The sequence below is a fragment of the Lonchura striata genome, chromosome 1, assembly GCF_046129695.1.
Source record: "Lonchura striata isolate bLonStr1 chromosome 1, bLonStr1.mat, whole genome shotgun sequence".
Classification (NCBI taxonomy): domain Eukaryota; kingdom Metazoa; phylum Chordata; class Aves; order Passeriformes; family Estrildidae; genus Lonchura; species Lonchura striata.
The window spans coordinates 142,568,898-142,582,417 of record NC_134603.1 but is presented as its reverse complement, the minus strand read 5'-3'; the positions used below and the strand labels follow the sequence as shown (position 1 = coordinate 142,582,417).

Here is a 13,520-nt window from a genome sequence, read left to right as displayed (position 1 = left end):
CTTCGGGCAACTATTTAAAAAATGTGGTTTCTTCGGGTATCGTCTGTTAGACAGTCAGACCGACCCCTGTTTGCAGCGAGGAAGGTGCGTGGTTTTTGTTTTCCCTCTGCTCGTTTCGGCAGGGACGGAAGGGCCTGGGTGTTCCACGCCCGTTCAGTTGTGAGCTGCTGGCGCGGCTCCGGCAGCCGCACCGGAGCGCTCCGGCGGCCCGCGGCGGGGCGGGCGGGGGACGGACGGCCGGACGGACGGACGGACGGGCGGCCCCGCCGCCGCTCGCCGGGGGCCGGGCGGTCCCGGGCACCGCCCCCGCCGCGCCCCCGCCCGGGCCCGCCCCGGCACGTGACCCGCGGTGACGCCGCCGTGCCCCGGAGCCGCCGCTCGCCGGGGCCGCGGCGGGAGCGCAGCGGGAGCCGCGGAGCCGGAGCGGGGCCCGGGCGGCAGGTGGGTGGCCGCGCCGCGCCCCTCGGCCCGCCGGGGAGGGCGCGGACGGCGCGGGGACGAGCGCGGCGCGGCCGCCGCCGGGACGGCCGGGCAGGGCAGGCTGGCCCCGCGGGGGCACGTCCGCGCCCGGGCCGGCTCGCGGGGCCGAGCCCCGGCGCCGCCCGCCCCTCCCGGGGCGCCGCGCGGAGCGCCCCCCGCGCCCGCCGGCGCTCCGGGCGGCGCCGCCCCGCGCTGCCCCCGGCGGCGGCGGCTCCGCTCCGCGGGCGGCGCCGGGAGCGCCGAGCTGGCGGCGCCGGGAGGCAGCTCCGCACCTGGGCGCCGCCGCGGGCCGCGCTGCCGGGCGGCGGGGCCGGGCCGGCCGCGCTGCCGTGTGCGAGCGGCGCCCGCTCACCTGCGGGAGACAAAGGGAGGCAGCGGCCGCCCCGCCGCCCTTCCCGGGCGCCCCCGCCGGGCCGGGGGGATCCGCCGCCCTTGTGCCAACTTGAGCGCGGTAACTTGGGGTGCCTGGGCCGGGCTGGTCGGGCCGGCCGTGCCCGCTATTTAGCCAGTCCTCGCCGTCAGCAACTTAACAAAAGCCGCACCGGGAGCGAGCGGGACTGGCGGGGAGGGAGCGGGGGGAGGGGGGCGCGGGCTGCAGCGGCGCTGAAAAGTTGTCCTGACACTTGTTTAAAATGCATCGCTTATTCAGTGGTCTGAGTCACGGGCAGTTATTAAATGGTTGCTTATTATGCCTCTAGCGTTTAAAGACGTGTGAGCTCCGGGTAGGTAGTTTGCTTGCAAGCAGTGCTCCATTTCGAACTGTGTTTGAGGAAAGAGCGAAGGGCTAAGCTTGTTTTCGTACAGCTTGTAAATTGTCCGTGTTTTGTTTGTATCTCTCGTTTCCATTTGCCTCTATTTGTATGCAACTTTTGCATGCTGTCCATGCATGCTTTGCAGAGGGTGGCTCTTGCAGGCGTTGGTGAGGACTGGTCTGCAGGAAGATACTGGCTGAGGAGTCACGTGTGCTGGACAAGCAGTGGTGTCCCTTGGGAAGAAAGGTATGAATGGGGCTGAAGTCTGACAAGGGTCCAGTCTCCCAGGCAGTGGTCCTGCAGATACAGCCTGAACCCCTAAGAGAACTGCCCAGGGAGAAGCAGAATCATGGAATCTATTGAGGTGTAGCCAGAGTATCTCATCTGGCCTGAACTGTTAAGAATTTGTCTTAATTTAGCCTTCATAATTGAGTTTATTTCTGTATCAGCACTGCGGAAGGGTCCATTTCAGTAGTGGGTGAAGTTTGATGCTGAAAATGGAAAAAGATTGCACAAGTCAACTGCTGCTACTTTGTAGGACACTGCGAACAAGGTCACGCAAATAAATTTAAGGCGATCCGTTTGTACTCAGTAGCATTTTTTACAATTTATCAACTGCTTGTATTGGAAAGTAAGTAACAATTCCCTGTCCCCAGTAAGGCTTTTTTTTTTTTTTTTTTTTTCCCTAGAGGAAAATTAAAGAAATAGCAAATAGTATTTTAGGTTATTTCCCAAGACTCAGTTACCTGGTTCTGGAAGATGAGAAGTAAATGCTCTGTCCCTGATAATTTCAAAAGAGAGGGTGGGGATGAGATTTGAATTCTAGGATAATGCTGAAGGTAGGGGTGATCATCTCTCATATGATACATGAGCTTTTATATATGGATCATACATGGTCATATTTATGATTCTGTGTCTTAGAACCGTGCTTCTTTCAAGCATTTGCATGGACTTCAGGATCAACCCAGAGAGCATCATTCTGTAGTTGGGACTGGGTGCTCTGAGGAGATGAGGGTGCAGCTGCAGGGTTTAGGTTGCTCCAGGAGAGGCTGAGCTCTGAGCAGACCTACAGCTCTCCGAACCCTTTCTGAGGGTGATGGGAGCTGTCACATCGGGTCTAGACAAAAACGGTCTCGTTTTGTGGGGACGCATATAAAGATGTAGCTAGAGGCGAGTGTTGGCATGCCGAACCCCTGCTGCTGCGTGTGCACCCGCTTGTGGGGAGAGTTCCCCGGAGCCCCGAGTGCGGAGCGGGCGGTGCGGGGAGGCTGCGATGGGGCAGGACCGGCCCGGTACCGGGAGCCTCCGATGGGGCAGGACCGGCCCGGTACCGGGAGGCTGCGATGGGGCAGGACCGGCCCGGTGCGGGGAGGCTCCGATGGGGCAGGACCGGCCCGGTACCGGGAGGCTGCGATGGGGCAGGACTGGCCCGGTGCCGGGAGAGTCCGATGGGGCAGGACCGGCCCGGTGCCGGGAGAGTCCGATGGGGCAGGACCGGCCCGGTGCCGGGAGGCTGCGATGGGGCAGGACCGGCCCGGTACCGGGAGGCTCCGATGGGGCAGGACCGGCCCGGTGCCGGGAGAGTCCGATGGGGCAGGACCGGCCCGGTACCGGGAGAGTCCGATGGGGCAGGACCGGCCCGGTGCCGGGAGAGTCCGATGGGGCAGGACCGGCCCGGTACCGGGAGGCTGCGATGGGGCAGGACCGGCCCGGTGCCGGGAGGCTCCGATGGGGCAGGACCGGCCCGGTACCGGGAGAGTCCGATGGGGCAGGACCGGCCCGGTGCAGGGAGGCTCCGATGGGGCAAGACCGGCCCGGTACCGGGAGGCTGCGATGGGGCAGGACCGGCCCGGTGCCGGGAGAGTCCGATGGGGCAGGACCGGCCCGGTGCAGGGAGGCTCCGATGGGGCAGGACCGGCCCGGTGCCGGGAGGCTGCGATGGGGCAGGACCGGCCCGGTGCCGGGAGCAGCGGGGCCGGCCCGGGCAGGGGCGCGCCCGCGGGCGGAGGGATGGGGGAAGGGAGGAGCTGACCTCTGCGAACACCCAGGGTTGCCAGCCTTACTCAGCCTTAGCTGAGTAAGAGATGGGAACGGTTCCACGGGCAGCCGGAGTCCGAAGGGATCTCTGCCCCGGTGCCGAGTGAAAGCCCTGCCTGCCCCTCTCTGCCGCACCCGTGCCGTGCCTGCCATCGCCAGGCTCCGCTCCCGTGGGACAGCGGGAATGCTCCGTGAAATGGTGCTTTGTGTTTCCACGTGGGGATGCACCCACCTTAGATCATTTGCCAGTAGCGATTGGGGTTTTCTTTTCCAGGAGAAAAGCGAGGTCCGAGTCTCTTTTTTGGTGTTCATGATCATAGGTTTTCTTAGTGAGACCATTTGTTATTAATCTCTCAGTCAGATACAGAGACTTTATTTAACGTATGAAAGCTTACAGATGTTCTCTGTGGAAGTAAATGATTTTCCATACTTATCATTCTCTAATTAGAGGAGCTTAATGTTCTTTAGCAATGTGGATGCCATCGAGCATGACAGGTAAATGGTAAGGAATAAAAAATACTGTGAGGTTACAAGGGCTGACCAGCCGTGTCACTTCAGCTGTTGACTAGTAGCACAGTGAAGTCAGAAGTCCAAGTGTCCATATTGTCCATTCACACCTGCATTGTTGTGAGCTCCTTACAGCAGGGGTTTGTCCAAGGCTCCTGTGGCTCTTTAGGCTGTGTTCTATGAGACAGCTTCATGAAAGGGCATTACAATTAGCTGTCCCCTGGGCTGTACAGAGAGTGTGGGCGGTCTATCTTTTGTGACACAAGAGCTGCATTAAAAGAATTAAAGCAAAACAAAAATTAATGCGTTTGAATCTGTGAAATCAAGGCCTTGATAGTTGTTTGCTGATCTACAGGGTTAATTTCCCACCTATACCATACATATTTCTTGCTTTTTTGGGTTGAGGAGGAGAATTAGAGCTTTGCTTGATCCTGTTGATATGATGTGTTCGTAAAACTGTTTTAGTATTCTGGCTGAACACAGCCTGTCTCTCTTTAATCATATGTTCAACATTACCAAATGTTTGCTTTCGACTTGATTATTTTACAGCTTGGATGAAGGACCAAAACCTGTGCTGCTTATTTTTGTTATTTCTTCTTTGTTGTTATTTTTTTGGAAGGGGATTAGGCTGCAAAACTGACTTCAAAAGTGGATAGAGCTATTTTTGTAGTGGTTCTTGTATTTAACTTGTATTATTCAAAATTTAGGTTTTTTTTAAACATAACATGCAACTTATTGAACCTTTCTGTCTTAAGAAAATGTTAAGCATGCATTCTCAATAAATAGTCATACAGAACCAGCAAAAAGGGAGTGAAAAATCCAAGCTTTTAAACACTCAGTAGTCCTGTGGGAAACTAGAGGCTTATGTCCTCTCTTTGGTTTCTGTGTGGGAGAAAGAGATTTTGAATGGATCCTTATCCTATGGTTCAGCTTTTTGAGGTAACAGAGCTTTGAAGTAGACTGCAGCTTGGTAAGACTTGCATTTTTCTGATGTCTGACCTGGAAGCCATTAAAGGGGTTGGTAGCAGCTTTGAGGAAGTGTTGGAAGGGGTCAGGTTTGCTAAGAAGAAAAAAATAGCATTTTCATGGCAGAGCTTCCAAAACCAGGAAGAGAGTGGGAATGACTGCAATTTATTCATGTTTACCTTCTGCTACTGTTGCTAAACAACTGCAGAGCTGCACTTAAAAACACCTATTTATGTAGAATAGCAGGTAAGCAAGTTGTTTTGTACTGAGGCTGTAAATAGACTTTGAATGTCAACACACCATTTTATGGTAGAGAGTAAACACCAGAATACTGGTATTCTTTTCTACTGCTTTGTGTTCCTATTGTCAGCTTTGTTGAATTTGGTACCATCATTCCTTCTGTTAAGTCTTTGATAAAATTGTAAATCTGACTTAGTGATTCTGTTTCGAGCCTGGAAAATGGCGGTGGCTTCCTAGTTACCTGTAGGAAATGCTTCTTGGAAGTAAAAGAAGATGGTCTGTGGAAGAGTGTCACAGATTAAGGATGGGCACTTCTGTCTTGGTGTAATAGTTTAGCTTTTTACCTTCTACTTTGAGTTATGAGGCAAAAGTATTTTATCAAGGCTCAGATCAAATAACAAAAATGGCAAAAGAAAATAGAATGATCCTTAGTGGTTTCTACTTTAGATCTCCCCAGAAGTCCTTTTCTGTTGTTATTTCTGTCCTTAGTCCCATTTAGCAGCTGAGTTTGCTCTGCGTGTGTGTGCCTGCATGGAATTGCATTAGTTCCGCTCTGTGGCAGGGTGAAGACTGCAAATCTCTTCTCAAAGTCTTAACTTGCAGAGCTGCAAGTTTCTACATAACTTTTCTCATTCGTGAAACGTGCATTTAAAAATAAAAAGCTGTGTTTGTTAATCTTCGTGAGATTAAATATGGCAGCATTTTACTTGAATTCTCCTGTTTTCTCTGTGAATGATGGAGATCTTACATGCTTTGATTTTCAAAGTTAAAACCCCTACCTTTCATATTAATTTACTATATTGTGTTCAGAGCAAGTTGGCAAGACTAATGCTTACCCATCCATGAATTTGGACATTGATGCTACATGATTAAATGGAGAGAATTTGTTTGTGGGTGTGGACACAGTGGCAGTTGTCTGAATTATAAAGATGCTGAAGAGTACTTTTCAGAATTTTTGTGTATTATTAATTATTTCATTACCCATTTTGATTCTGTTTTGTCACTGTTTTGTCACTGTGGAGGTTTTTGTTTGCATTTTAAGATCTAGCCCTTAAACATTTGGTTAGATCAGGTTTTCTGTGAGGTAAATAAGCCTTCTCTGAAATATTTTGATTAAAACTAGTATATTAATAATTTGTTTAAGAAATTAAGCCTATATGCAAGCAAAAGATTGATCAGTCATTGGGGGTTTGGTGAGGGGGTTGATCTGAGTCAATGTTAATCAGTAATAGAAATAATAACTAATTAATTAATGAAACTAATGAGCCACTTGATAGCAGGAAGCTTGTGTGAATAGGACAGTTCAATCAGTGAGCCAAGTTGTTCTACTGATTTTCTATTTCAACATGCAGAAGGATATCTGAAAATACTGCATTTTTCCATCAATTAATCTAAGTAGGCAGGATTTTTTAAAAATAATTTTTATCCAAAGTGCTCTTTAACAGCCACTTGATTACATAAACTCTTTTTTCCCTTACAGCTCTGAACATTAACAGGAAAATAACACTGAAACAGAATGTCGCTTACCTTTTGTCTGAAAAGGTGAAATCTTTTCAAATAGAAATGGCTGATAAGGGTGGGAAGATGCTTCCAGGACAATTTTACATTCAAGTGGAGTATGACTATGAGTATGAGGCCAAGGATAAGAAAATTGTGATCAAGCAAGGGGAGAAGTACATCTTAGTGAAAAAGACTAATGATGATTGGTGGCAAGTCAAAAGAGATGAAAATTCCAAACCCTTTTATGTGCCAGCTCAATATGTGAAGGAAATACCCCGGAAAGCACTGATGCCACCTGTGAAGCAGGCAAGCATGTTGCCAAATAACACCTTGAAGTTGACACATGGATTACAGAGATCAACAGAAAATGTGAATAAGTCACCAGAGCTTTCTAGTTTTGGAAAATCTTCTCCAGTTCAAGTGTCTTGCTTAGTTCGAGATGCCAATCAAAATCTGGGACCGAACAATAGCCCCTGTCAAACTTTTGGTTTGAGTCTGGACCTTACCCAGAACAATGGAAAACTTAACAATGAGTTGCAATCTCCCAAGGTTTCCAATCAGTTTAGAACCATTTCCATGGGTCATTTCCCATGCCCGGAGTTCTTGGAAATAGAGAAGACCAGCTTTTTGCATGAACAATCTTGTGATTCAGCAGGAGAAGGCTCAGAAAAAATTCACCAAGATTCGGAGTCTGGAGATGAACTCAGTAGTAGTTCCACAGAACAAGTGCAGGTAAGCTAAAAAAAAATGGCCCTCACATCTGGTTTGTTTTCTTTTGTTATCACCAAAATTGTCTGCTACTGTTTTGAGACTTATTCACAAAAATTTCCAATTGTTCAAATAAAAATGTCTTCTCTCAGCATGAAATTGTTACTAAAATTGAAACATTTTTTGTTTATTTCTTGCAGAATTTCTGTGCTACAGGAATTGATTCCATTTACACTATTCTGTGATTTAAAGTTAAAGAAAGAACAATAGTGTTTCCATATTAAGATTGTTTTAAGATGACACAGAATTTGGGTTATATTTTCTTTCAGAGGAAGGCAGCCTACTGCTTTAACTTCTCATGACTTGGCCTGTTGAAATAATAGTGCAAGTTACTGTCAGTTTTCCCTAAGTGTGTATAGATAACATAAGAACTGTAAATTAATTTCTTAGTGGGTTTAATTACACTTAAGACTTACATGGAGTTGAATTTCTGGCTTGATCATATTATTTGTAGACTATTTTAATGAGTCAGCCTTGCCAATTCTGCTTCTCACAACTTTACTCTGGATTAAAACTCAAAACATGTGAGTTTGTTAATTAGTATGGAAGAATCTCAGGAATGATGTACTCCTACTTCAGGCTAAAACTGAGCATTGACGGCCTTTGTCCTTGGTAAAGCAGTTTCTCTCTTTTTTTTTTTTTTTTTTTTTTTAAACAGACATCCCCCTCCCCCATCAAAAGATTAGAACTGTGACTTAATCGGGTCACTTCTGGTACGGGTAACCATGTTAATTAGTCTTTTGTAATCCAGGTTTGCTCTTAAACCAGTGATGTATGTGTGCATACACATAGTTATATATTTATATATGTGTGTATATACATAATTCCTCCACCTCACACTTGCCTTCCATGTCGTTCTGTAGGGACATATTCAATTATTTTAAATTCTGTTCAAAGCTCCCTACTCTTGAACTTAATCTGTAGTGTAAAACTGTTTTTGCTTGGATAAAAACTGATTGTTACAGTAAATCCCACTTGGCAGTATGTGTTCAGAGTACCAGAGTATCTCAAATCGAACTTGATGCTAACTTTAAACATGAAAAGTTTTATCATGGAGGGCTGTGAATCAGTACTTTGCTAACAAGAGACCATGAAGACAAAGCTGCTTCTATCTTTTAAGATGTTCCCATACTGAACAAGTCAGTACATCTTTAAGATAGAAGATTGCTTAGGTGAATTATAGAGTCTTGATCTGTGTGTATATGTATTTATTGAAATACTCGGTATCTATAGTTTTTCAATATCCTACTATATTCTTGGCCTCATTCTTGATATTCAGAGTTTCTATAGTTATGGGACATCATGTCTCTTATATGTGTATATTTTATGCTAGTTTTAACTTCACTGCCCCTCCCACAAATGTTATGGAATGAATAGGATTACTGGATTTATTTTGTTCAGTGATGTGTTTCTTATGCAGTGTGAGAATCCATGAGCTTTCTTGCACTTTCTTCATAGCACTGCCCTAGCTTAGTGTAGTTGATATGAACCACTTAGAACTTGGCACGATAAAGTGATTACTAGATATTTATTTTAGAAGTGTGTGTTGGCGTGTTACTGCCATATTAATCAATTGCCAAACAAATTATGAAAATACCAAGTAATGATTAGAAAGTATATCCTACTTTAAATAGTTTACCACATTAAAATTTATATTACATGGTAGGACAGTTCCTTCTTCTGTGTTGACTATAATTTGATGCATTTCCTTCTTTAAAGCAGATGGAATTAATATTACATGGGTGTCTTTTGTCAATAATAAATATATGGCCTGCAGCTCAGTTTCCACTGGAATTTGTGCCTCTTGATGCAGTGACACTTAATCTTTTCACCATTCTCTCCCTTCCCCACTATACTTTATTCAATGATACAACTGATTCATAAATTTATATTTGAGCGGGGCAGCAATGCATGTATTGTAGACACTGTTATGGGAGGTCTGAAAGGGGGAGTTTTCACAGTGTTTAAGAATAACAAATGCTAAAAATGCCACATTTTGGCTGTGGAAAATGCTTGGCAGTTTCATTTGCCATTATGAGAATCTTGGGCAGCAAGAGTGCGGATGCTTGCTATGCCTTGCAGTTTGCTTTATTTTGTAACTTAATCTCATGGTGTGTAATTGTGAGCTCTTTAAATGCAGTGAAAATGCTTGACATTTAGTAGCCGTGGGGATTAAAGCAGTGGTAGAACTGATGTCACCGTTAGCTCAGTCTAGATGTTCAGAGTGCCAGCCTTCTCACTGGAACAGCTTGGCAGTTTTTTTAGAAGTCTTTCAATAATGAGCATTGTTTAGTAGAAATCAGCTGTGTAGAAATTAATGGCTCAGAAAGCTGTTTTTATTACTCTTAGTCTGTAGTGAGAACATCAAGTTCCTGGCTTTCATGCACAAACAGGATTTCACTTCACAAGACTGACTGCTTCTCCCTCCCCTGCCTGCTGTGGAGGTCAGTTTTATGTGGTCTGCATTATAATAAACTCTAAGCTACAGGTGTTTTCTCTTAAATTTGTAAGATTAGAAGCTAGAATTGCCTTAATAATGTGTTCATGTAAGTAATTTTTTGGTGGTGTTGGGGGGATAGCATTCAGCTTTAGCCTGACCTTCAGTGTGTTTTCGCTGCCCTTGAGTGCAAATATGTGAGACACAGAGGAATGCTTCTCTTGTGAGATCTTTCTAAGAAGTGGTTACATTATTTGCTGAAGATTATCCTCCTCCTTCTTTCCAGTAATGAAGTTCAGGTTCTGCAACTGTACAGTCCTGAAGTCATTGGCTTGCTGGCTGTAGAAATACTGGAAGATCCAGAGCCTCCAAAGTAATGCATAAAGGAAGGATTTTTTAGCAGATAAAATATGTGAAGTGAAGGACAGGGAGGTGGCAGTCTGAGCAGAAGTATTTGCTAATGAAGATGTAGCAAGGTGTTGGGTCAGAGAAACATCAGGACTGGATAATGAACATTCTTGACATTTTACACAAAGAAATGACAACTGTTTGTTGCCACTCTGGTGGATAAGGCGTTGTGAGAACCCTGTGTTAGTTTGTGGACTTGAACTGTAGGAAGCTGGAGGTAATTAGAGGAAATAGGGCTTGAGAGGAAACAAGCTTCAGTTTAACCAGATTTAATTCTCTGGTGTTGACAGTAACTGCAGGTCGAATTGGAGATGAATGAAATGGTTTGAGTGAATGCACAACTGGGTGCGAGAATCACTGAGACAATGGCGGCACTCAAAGCTGTGACAATCAATGAAGTTAATAAAATTTTAGGAGAATGGTGTCAGGTGTCATGTCCTGATCCCAAGGAAAGGGCAAAAATATTCCTCAGGGAGGCCAAGGATGGGGGGAAGAAGGAAAGTTCTGAAAGAGTGATTCTTTAGCAGATATGGACAGTACTTGAAAGAAGCAGATGGGATGTCTGAGCAGTATGCAGTAGAAGCAGAGACCTGGGTAATTGTTCTGAAATAAAAAAAAAAAAAAAAAGGACTTACACGTTCAGGCATGCCTAAACAGGCAGGAAAAGCTGAGGCAAAAGAAGAAGACATTAAAAGTGGTCTTTAGAAAGCACCCTGGGCAATGCTTGCTTTCCTATCAAGTTTTGAGAGGGAAGGTGTGCAGACAGGGAAAGAACTGCCTAAGTTCAGAGATCATGTCAAGAATGTTTAGGTGATACCTTTGAGGATGATACTTTGGAATTACAGACAGAAATTAAAATCTGCTTTTGGCAATGCTAATGAGTAACCTATGGGAAATAACTATGTTTCTGATGCATGTTACCTCCTCTTTTGTCACAGGAGACATAGAACATACTTAAGAATAAATACATGGCTCTGTGTAAATGTTACTATTTATGCTTATTAAAAGTTACTTTTAGCAGCAGGTTGGTTTTAATCATTATAAATATAGACAGTGACCTATTTGCAAAGATTGTTCTGTCTTTCATCCTCTTTAGTAATTGACTATTGCATAAACTGTGAAGCACTAAAGGGGATTATCACTAGGATGGCTGTTTAGCTTTGATTAATTCTGAGTAGTAAAGATCTTAAAGAGTTCTTTCTGTCTTGAAAGAGACAAGATGCAATTTCTGCAAATTCTGTGGTATTACAGTAACTTTTTAGTCAGGAGAACAAAACATTTTCTGTGGGTGTCACAGCATATCTTCTGGAGGTCTTGGCATTCTTGACTTCATCACTTAGTTGAAAGACTGGTGGCAAATCATTAGTGCTGGTGAAACATTAAACATCTGAAATAAATGGCTAGCACTGCTTTGCAGGGCACAGAATCAGTTTGCTTCTATGATAAGAAATTTCTTGCTGCTTTTTTTATTTCATTCATTTGTCCAAGAGAGGAGTAATTTGACAGTATGAAGGAAGCATGCAATAATTTTTTTTCTTAATAAAACTGAACATGTTTGCAGATTCATGGTGATATGTATAATGTAATAGTTTGAATTATGTTTTAAATGCCATCCTTTAGTCTCTTACCTTCTTAAAAACAGCATTTGTTATTCTAATTATGTTAAATGCTGAAATATGCACATTATAATGAGGTGAGGAATAATTTTCAATGACAAGGAACTAAAAGCTTTATAATTTAAGGACTTTTATAAAACATTAATATATATTTTTTTCTGTGATTTTGGTAGCTGCTGCTAGACTTTGTAAGCAGCTTGAAAAATTTGCTAAATTAGATTAATAACTCAGAGGTTCTGGACAGATAATATTAGGAAATAATTTTCCTCTCTGTTTTTTTGTATATTTTTTTTCTACACAGTGTCAACATGTTTGGATAGTTTCACTTTACAGTGCTGCTGTTTGTGATCAGCTTGGCCTCAGTAGTTTTAATATGTAATTCAGGTTGCTGATAGCTCTCCCTCTCGTTCCAGGTGAGTAAATCTGGGTTTAGGTGCCCTAAAATGAGCAGCCCTTGTGTGCCACTAACACTGCATGCAGTCCATATCCCATATGCTCCTCTACACATCCCTGCTGCAAATCAGATTGACCTTCCTTAAAAAAATAAACAGCAAGCACCAGTGTTATCAGTGTGAGGCAGTTGTCAGAAAATCATGACCTGTGAGACAAGTTGGATTTAGTTGACTGGTTTGTTCTAATACTGGTGTTGGAATGCTCAGCTGAGTAAGCTACAGATCTACTTGGTACATGCAGCTTTGTGTTGTGCTTTCAGACTTGAAACAAACATCCAGTGCACTGTCAAAATTCTGCAAGTGCCAACACAGTCTTTTGATTCTTGCACCCCTGTTTACCCTATTTTCATGTAGAAAATGATGAAGTGGAGCTTGGAAGGCACTGATTTAGATGAATAAACCTGTGGCTTTTTATCATGGTAGAATTATTTCCTAGCTCAAATGAAGCTCAAGCTGTGCTGCGTAAGGAATAATAGTCATCACATGGAATTGATTTTTCTGTTTTTATCTAGTAAAGTGTAATTTCTAGTGTGCAAAGTGTGAGTTTTGGTGCATGGTGTCTCACCTGCCTTTTCTTTTGAATTTGTGACAAGTGCCAGCCTCAGCAGGGTGATGACAGAGACTTTAAGGGATGGTGGAGTAAATGCTTAAACAGCAAAGCAGCCCTAGGTAAAGGAATGGGTGTTTTGTCTCAGTGCTGCCTAAGTTGAAAGCAGCTGGAGATACTGGGGACCTGCTTTTTCTCGTTGGCAGTGCTTCTGTCATTTGAAGTAGGGAAGGCACAGAAAGGACTGTAGTAGGTAAAACTGCTTGTGACTGTTTTGAGAATATTTGATCATATCTTGTTCTCTCCCATAACTCTGGGTACAAACAATGGCTTTTGCTGTGTCTTCACCTGGTTATGATCTAGGCAGTTGTTGAATATTGCAGTGCTTGCCTATAGAACAAAGGTGCTGTTATTCTGTGGAATCCTAAAGAAAGTATCATTTGTTTCACAGCAGTGTGACAAAACATCAGGGAACATATGACTCTGTAGAATAAAACGCAAAACACTTTTTTCCTTTTTTTAGGCAGCTCTCTGGAATAGTAGACATTTGTGCTTAAAAAAAACCACAAAGCAAAATCTGTGCATATCTAGTACCCAAAGAGCTGATATGTCTCTGATGTGCCTTGCCAGGTATGTTTGATTTAAAAATGGTAGGGACAAATGACAAATAGTTTTGCTTTTATGTGGAATTTGTTGTAAAACTAAGGACAATACATTTGGGCAAAGCTGTCTTTCAGGATATTAAGAACTAAGGATTTTCAAATTACTTCCATGATCATGAGTAACTGGACAACATACTGCTAGAATATT

The 13,520-nt window shown here is 44.3% G+C and overlaps 1 protein-coding gene across 10 annotated transcripts in view; it reads left to right on the top strand.

The window, feature by feature from the left end:
• Positions 1 to 360: 360 nt before the first annotated feature.
• The window catches only part of ARHGAP12 (Rho GTPase activating protein 12), a 73,587-nt gene continuing 60,427 nt past the window's right edge, over positions 361 to 13,520 (top strand). For 8 of the 10 annotated variants that reach the window (XM_077788825.1, XM_077788810.1, XM_077788820.1 and 5 more), the window contains exons 1-2: positions 361 to 441; positions 6,463 to 7,214. In XM_077788825.1, coding sequence (XP_077644951.1) covers positions 6,546 to 7,214 — 669 coding nt within the window. In that variant the 5' untranslated portion in view covers positions 361 to 441; positions 6,463 to 6,545. Of the gene's footprint in view, positions 442 to 838; positions 932 to 1,377; positions 1,479 to 6,462; positions 7,215 to 13,520 lie in introns of those variants that run through there. The other 2 variants (XM_021542974.3, XM_021542975.3) reach the window with 2 other exon arrangements.